The 8,388-nt window shown below is 32.7% G+C and overlaps 1 protein-coding gene across 1 annotated transcript; it reads left to right on the plus strand.

The window, feature by feature from the left end:
• Window positions 1–3,947: 3,947 nt before the first annotated feature.
• On the plus strand, window positions 3,948–8,353 carry LOC132055229 (probable serine/threonine protein kinase IREH1). The gene is made up of 3 exons (XM_059446935.1): window positions 3,948–4,887; window positions 7,997–8,067; window positions 8,157–8,353. The coding sequence occupies exons 1-3, from the start codon at window positions 4,233–4,235 to the stop codon at window positions 8,346–8,348; spliced, it is 918 nt and encodes a 305-aa protein (XP_059302918.1). The 5' UTR covers window positions 3,948–4,232; the 3' UTR covers window positions 8,349–8,353.
• The last annotated feature ends 35 nt before the right edge of the window (window positions 8,354–8,388 follow it).

Here is an 8,388-nt window from a genome sequence, read left to right on the forward strand (position 1 = left end):
TTTTCAATTAAAGTATCCATCTCGGAGCTGCGAAAATGGAAGTTTAGAATATTTTTTTAGGCCTTCTATCTCAAGAGAGCAAAACGAGGTTTGAACAATGACAAGAAACGAATAAAGGATCAAGATAGACGAAGGAGGGTAGGAATGCAATTATAGTGGAAATATCTTTATAGTGTAATAGTGGTGAAGAGGAAGATCAAAGATTAGAGTTGGGCAAAATGAGAAGACTTCTTATGATTTCTTTTAATATTGTCAATAGGGGTATAATTTAAATACGATATTTTATGAGCCGTTGATACTTATCGCGCATGAATTGAAGTATGGTGCTATTTCTCAAAGAAAATAATGTGGCAACACTTGATATATAAAATAGTTGCTCGAAAAATCAAAATACATCAAAGGAATTTGGCTACACAAGTTGGAGAGGTCAATTATGTATTAAGCCAATATAAAAAGGTGCTATGATATAAATGGGTGCTCTATTAATTAAGAAAGAGCTCAACTAGCATATTAAAATAGTGAATACCGTGATCCTAATAAACAACAGCTTTCTCCGTATCTAAACGATTTGACAACTTTCAACCTTATCCATATAAAAAATCCATCCATTATTTTCTTCAATCTTTCTATTTTAAGGGTGCGTGTGTAAGAAAGAAAGCTTCAAATAAAATAAAATAAAAAAAACACAAATACAAAAAAGAGAGTTTCCACAACTTGTCAGAAGAGTCTTTTCCTGGTTGCTTCATTTCAACCCCATTTCTTAATTCTTATTTCCATCAATTCCTCTCCCCTAAAATTTCACTCAATTTCTCAATTAAAAAGAAGTTACTTGAAGTCGAAAAAACCACAGCCTCGTGCATCTTTGCTTGCTGGGGCTGTGATTTCTTCAATCAAGAACTTACTGGAAGAAAAAAAACACTTTAATTATTATATATATATATATATATATATATATATATATATATATATATATACTACGTTATGTGAGGCAGGTACTTAGCTCGCCCCAAACTCAACATATAAAACAGATATTTTAATTAAAGAAATATAATTTGTGTTAGTACAAAGTACATACAACAACAACAACAACCATATACCTATTGTAGTCGCAAGTGGTGTAGGTTATATATGAAAGCAAAATTTTCATTCCACTCTTTAATATTTTAACTTCCATTTTGATGAAATTATTTAATTCAAATCAAATTTGGAACCAAATTTGACATTATAACTTATGTATCCTAATTTTAAAGTTATTTAGTTCTAAATAAATAACTATACATAGTTAATGAACTTTTAAGACAAATACATAATTTAACTTGTGCGACGGATGCTGTTCCTCTCTTAATTAGGGATTAGGGGTTCAAACATGGATATGGAAAAAAATCTTTGAGGAAGCGCTCCCCAGAATAGGCGCGATGCGGTGCGAATTATCCGGATTAATTGAGGCTCAAATGCGGATATCGAAAGCCAATCGAAAAATCAAAGAACGTGAAAAATGAGGTAGGAGGTTCGATAAGAGCTTTTGAAAAGAAAGCTTTAAAAAAACAAAAACAAAAAAATTGACTTAAATAAATAAGATTAGGACCTAAAAGTAATTAATTAAAAAGTTTTTAAAAAATTTGAAAATTATTGTGAGGACTACAAAAGTCCCCAGGTTCGATAGCTTTGAAAAGTAGACTTTAAAAACAAAAGACAAAAAAATTGACTTAAATAAATAAGATTAGGACCTAAAAGTAATTAATTAAAAAGTTTTAAAAAAAATTTGAAAATTATTGTAAGGACTACAAAAGTCCTCGCATTTGCTCTTATATAATATATAGTATTTTTTTTTTTGTAAATAGGTCTTTTAATTAAAGTATCCACATGAGGAGGTGAGAGAATGGGAGTTTAGGTGGTTTTTTTTAGTCTTTTTACTTTCAAGAGAGCGATGATGATCTTAGAATGAGGTTTAGAGAGCGACAAAAAACAAATAAAGGGTCAAAAGAAAAACGAAGGAGGGGAGAAATGCAATTATAATGGAAAGGCCTTGCTAGTGTAATGGTGGTGAAGAAGAAGATGACGACCAAAGATTGGGGTCGGGCAATATGAGAAGATTTCTAACGATTCTTTTAATGTTGTCAATAGGGTGTAATTTAAGTAGTACCTTTCATGAGTTGTTATACTTATCGCGCATGAATTGACATATGATGCTATTTATGAAAGAAAATATTACGTGTACTATTAAGAGCCTGTGAGCTGGATGAAAAGCTTAAAATTTTTTTTAAAACTACGTATATATACGTTATAGAAATATTTCTGAAACGTAAGTGACAATTTTCCTTATTTACAAACATAACGATATATTAGTCAAAAAAAAAAGTTATTTTTCGTTTTATTTTTTTTCAAAATATATATATTTTTAAAAAAATAATTTTTATATATATTTTTTTAAAATTTTTTAATTTTTTTTTTTGGCTCAAAGGCTTAAAAAATTACCTCAAATTTCGTGTAAATATGAAAGTTGTAAAATATGTATGTGTAAATTTTTTAATATAATTTTCATATAAGTTAAGCTTTAGCAGGAATATTGTATGAAAATTGTTACAATTATTTTTATGAATTTTCCGAAACCTAATATTTTATATACAAAAAATGCTTGAGGGAGATATACACATTTCATACTATTCTCATGCATAAAATTTTGAGCGTAATGTTTAATCAAGTATCGCAATCAAAAATTTGAGCGAACTTTTAAGCTCAAAATACACAAAAATTTGAGCGATTATTTTAAGTCTTGAATATTGTATCAAAGTTGTATACAATGTTATTGTAGTTGTATTAATTTTACATAACATGAACTTTATACACGGAAATGTGAGCGAAATTTTAAGAAAGCAAGATACAAATTTCATATTGTTTTCATACACACAATTTTGAGCGAATTTTATCCTGAACGAGATATACATATTTCATACATTTTTCATACCGTTTAGAAATACACTAAATTTCCACAATTAAAACTTTTGAACAGTTTTTAAATCTCACATTTCAGTTTACATAAGTTTTTGAGCAAAAAAAAAAATTTTAAAAAAAAAAAATTAAAAAAAATGTTTTAAAAAAATATTTTTAAAAAAATGATTTTTTAAAAAATAAAAATAATTTTAAAAATATATTTAAAAAAAAATATAATTTAAAAAATATAAAGTTTTGTTTTTAGTTTAAAGCTATCGTTTTTAGTGTATATATATGTCAAAGCACTTATTTTTTTAGACATAAAGAAGTTGCTTTAAATAAGTTAAGCTAAACAGACGAATTATTTTTTTGAGGCTTATTTTAAGCACAAAATGGCTAAAATAAAAACTCAAAAAAAAAACTAATTAGCTTATAAGTTGCTTATGTCGCTTTTAGCTTTTTTGAGTGTTTTGCCTTATATTGTTCAAAAATAAGCAAAAAAATAATTTGGCTCGATTGACTTAGCTTATCTAAAGCAAATTATGTTCTAAAATAAAAATAAGACAAAAAAAATAAGTTAGCCTACCCAACTTATTTTTTTTTCTTATTTTTAAGCCCATCCAAACAGGCTCTAAAAGTATATCTAAACCAACATTTGATATATAAAAAAGTTTCTCGTAAAATCAAAATGCATAAAAGGAATTTGTCTACACAAGTTGGAGATGTCAATTATGCATTAAGCCATATAAAAAGCTACGATTTAAATGGCTGCTCTATTAATTAAGAAAGAGATCAATCAGCATATTAAAATAAAAATAGTATCATCATGATCCTAATAAATAAACAACCTTCTCCGTATCTAAACCATTTGACAACCCTATCCACATAAGTAAAAAAATACATCAATTATTTTCTTCAAATCTTTCTATTTAAGGGTGCGTGTGTTAGAAAGAAAACTCCAAATAAAAAAAACACAAATTCAGAAAAGAGACTTTTCCCAACTTGTCATAAGCGTGTTTTCAACCCCACTTCTTATATCCATCAAATCCACTCCCCTAAAATTCCACTCAATTTCTCAACGAGTTACAGAAACAAGACACCAATAACTCTGCAAAAATTGTTCAGTCTCTTTCAGTTAAATTATCTCCATTCATGCTTTAGTCCAAAAAACCACAGCCCCATGCATCTTTTCTTTGCTGGGGCTGTAATTTCTAACTTCAACAACATACTAAAACAAGAAAATTTTTAGTGCTACAATAAACCCTAGCCATCATAGAATTTGAAAAAAAAATAATACTAAGATGGTGTTCAAAGGTCGATTTTTTTCGTCCAAGAAATCGGATTCCTCTAGCCCAAATAGTCCAAGATCCAGTGGTTCCAATTCACCAATCCGATCCGATAATAAGAAAAAAGGTAAGTCTACTTCTAAGGACAACTCTCCAAGCACACCCACTCCATTGTCTAGTTTTACTAGCTTTAGAGACAAGAAAAAAGATGGTAAAGGTAAAGAAAGTACGAGTTCTTCTACTCCGAGTAAGAATAATCTAGAAAAATTCAGTACAGGGGAAGTTAAAGAAACGGCTAAGTTGAAGAAAGGTGTAACGGATAGTAAAGAAGGTGGGGCTACTGGGACTACTGGGGCTACTTCTTTTCCGTTGTCACCGATAATGGCGTCGTCGTTGGGTTTGAATAAAATTAAGACACGATCAGGGCCGTTGCCACAAGAGAGTTTTTTCGGGTATGGGAGTAGAGATAAAGGGAATGCTTTGGGTGTTAGTAATTTGTCGAAAACGGGTGGTGATAAGCCGTTGAGTTCTGGTTGGGGAAAGAAGAAGGATGAGAAGAAGTCGGGCCGGATAGATAATGTGAGTAATTCAGATGGTACATTGAAGGAACGAAGTCCGCTTATACCTGGTCCATCAAGGTTTCACAGTGGTGAATCATCTTCTGGAGCAGGTTAGAGTCTTTTTTTATTTGTTGTTATGATCTTCGACGAGCAGTATAAATATGGCTTCCACGTATCGAATGCAAAAATCATGTATAATATTTGTTTTGTGTGACATCTGTCATTCCAATTAAATTAAATTATGTGGCAAAAACTAAGAGAGACGCCCCTTAGCTGAACGATGGAATCATCCACAGATTTAGGTTAATATAGTGACTGACATTACAAAACTGAGCCATGTGAGAATCATTATATTTCTTGGCCAACCACATTGCTAAAAGTTAGAAGTATGTACCCGCTTTGGGAACCGATAATTCCATCGTCGCACCGGGAAGTTTCACTTTGGGAGGTAAAGCGATGTCCACCAAAGACAACTCCTTTCCTAGGGCTCGGACTAAATAAATGTTCATGGACATGAAATTAGCCGGCTTGCCAACCCTATGCTTATCAAGCTTCAACAATAAACTGTTCAAGTCATGTGGATTACTAAAGATATTATGTATTAGTGGAGAGAAACCTTGAGGAAAGGAACAAGCATTATTAGTGTGACAAAGAAATGCAGCTGGTTCTCCAAGTTTCTAAGTCCATTAAATATTTTGCAACTACTACAGTATCAGTTTCTCAAAAAAAAAAAAAAAAAAAAAAAAAATTTCCAACTACTTCTATTTCACTACATTCTGTAATTTAACCTTATGCCACCCTGCTCCCATTTTGGATGCTTTAGTTGTGGTGTCCCTTTATCCTGCCACAAATTAACATTGAAAAAAGATGTAATTAGCGGTAATTCATTTGGATGATAGAAATTGTTAGCATGTTCTTAGTGTCTCGACCCAAACCCCCTAGCACCCAACAATCCCATTACCCATCAGGAGAACCAATCAACAGGAAAGAATACAAACATCCCCCAAAAATATGACGGAAGTGTCAAAATATCCATATCATAGACAACAAAGTCAATGGAAATAGTGAAAGAGGAAATATCTCAACAAACCCAACTACAACCAAAATAAACTAAGTCTGGAGCATCTATAAAATCAGTACAAGTACCTGCTGTTGGGTAAGCAAAACCCCACTAAACCTAAGGAAATGAAAAGATAGATAAATGTGTGGCCTTCGTGGATCTAGTGGATGGCTGGAAAAGACTCGGCGTCAAGCGACTGAGTCGTCAATCAGAGCGCCAGCTAAAGCACCTACACGTGTAGCGAATTGGGTTAGTCACAAAAGACTGTAAGGCCTAGATCTTCTCTCCATCTTCTATCTGGAGCAAGTGAAAAGCAGCGTGTGTATACATACATACATACATATATATACATATATATATATATGTGTATATATATATACATATATACACATATATATATATATATATATATATATATATATATATATTGCGAAATGAATATACAACATGCCAAAGAGAAATAGTATACAAAAGTGTAGAAGATAGATACAAGTCATGTCAAGAATGATGGGATGATAATATGCAAGCTAACATAGTACTATAATACATAACAACAAAATCTCGGAACTGCGGATGGTAACTCTGGCCCAACTGTCTTACCATAATACACAACAGCACCACCTCAGAGCTGTGGAGGGTAACTCTAGCCCCGTCGTCTTACCATTCCGGTTGCAAAGGGTGGCTCTGGCCTGACGTCTTACGAGGAGTCTAATCGGGATGCGAAGGGTGACACTGGCGCACTCAACCCGAAAACAACATGTATGAATCATAACAATATCATAATCACAGGGACCAACAAGGTCAAAATCAATCACAAGGTATATATCCTAAGCAATCACAACAATTCTGAAGATATCGCGTCAGAAGTCAAAGCTTCAATAGTCCTAGACTCGCGAGTCTGTCGAGCACACGCTTGCTTTGCATATGAGCCTGACAGATGTAACATGTATGCAAACAAAGGCCAAGCTTAGAAGAGCGGCACTCAGAAGTTAAGATCTTTCCTTACCTGAATTCGCGACACTCAGAAGTTAAGATCTTTCCTTCCTGAATTCGCGGCACAATTAAGCTTGCACTATTCAAAACCGCGCCCTCAGGCCTCCAAAGCTACTCAATCTTTCCGATATGTTATTGTGGAACTGCTGAAGCTAAGCTTCCTCTTAATTCTTGTCATTAATATGCTAGCCAACCAACATATTACCTTTCTCCAAGATTTAATGATTTCCATGGAGTTCAAATCCAGATCCCAGTAGCAATCATGTTGCCCTCTTTGTTGCTGCCGCCATAAATTCCAAAAATCCCTATGAGTGCATTGTTTTCTTCAAAGACCAAAAAGATCAATTAGCACATTTTAACCCTATGTCATTTCACGTGCCAGCAAGAAGTTGGTGGGCTTGGCCCACTTTTCACCCCTTGTATACTTATCAAAGCCCTTTAAAAGCCAATTAAAGTGTAAACTATGCATTTGACCCCTCTAACTACTTAATTAATAACCTACCTCATACATTAAATGTATATAAGTAGTGTTCTCAAGAATAAGAAAATAGATATAACATATTGTATAACTATATTTCAAAATTATTCATTTCGATATGAAACCCGTTAAAATTAATGATTTATAATAAAGAAAGTAACTCTTTAAAATTAATAAACTACAATTAAGAAAGTAACTCCAAAGTTCACTTGAAAAGAAAAATATATATCGAAGGCATCGTTTCTTGCTGAAAATTCCCTGGCGTAATTAATTTGTTGTAAAACGCACCTAATAAGCTTAGACAAAGATTCTAGTTTGTTATTAGACTTCTCTGGATAATGGGGAACGTCATCTGAGAGTTCAGAAACTTTTACATGATCCAAAATTCATTTTCTTTATTCCCATTAAGTAATACATCAACTATGGAGTTTGTGTTGTTTCTTGCTGAATTCCCTGGCTTAATTCATTTGCTGTAAAACCCACCTAATAAGCTGAGACAAAGATTCTAATTTGTTAATAGACTTCTCTGATAATGGTGAACATCATATGCGAGTTCAGAAACTTTTACATGATCCAAAATTTCATATACTTTATTCCCATTAAGTAATACATGCATAACATTTACTATGGAGCTTGCGTGGTTCATGACGAGTAAGTATTTTCTTTTGTCATTGCATTGTTGTGATAGGGCAATTCAATTCATCTTGGAGCCATTCTGGAGGTCTCGGGGGCATGGATGCATATACTCCAGAATTGAAGGTAAAAAGGTTTAATGAGTACCTGTTGCATTAGTTGATTCTTTTCTTGCTGTAGCGTTATCCTTAGTCTAATGAAAATGTGCTTTCCAGACATCTTATGAATGTGAAAACCCAAAGGAGTCTGAATCACCTCGCTTTCAAGCTATAATGCGGGTAACCAGTGCACCTAGGAAAAGGTTTCCTGCAGATATTAAAAGTTTTTCCCATGAACTTAATTCCAAAGGTGTACGGCCTTATCCATTCTGGAAGCCGCGAGGTTTAAATAATTTGGAGGTAATATAATCTTTTTGTAGGTCCTTTATTTCAGTAAATGATCAGCATA

The sequence above is a fragment of the Lycium ferocissimum genome, chromosome 5, assembly GCF_029784015.1.
Source record: "Lycium ferocissimum isolate CSIRO_LF1 chromosome 5, AGI_CSIRO_Lferr_CH_V1, whole genome shotgun sequence".
Lineage (NCBI taxonomy): Eukaryota > Viridiplantae > Streptophyta > Magnoliopsida > Solanales > Solanaceae > Lycium > Lycium ferocissimum.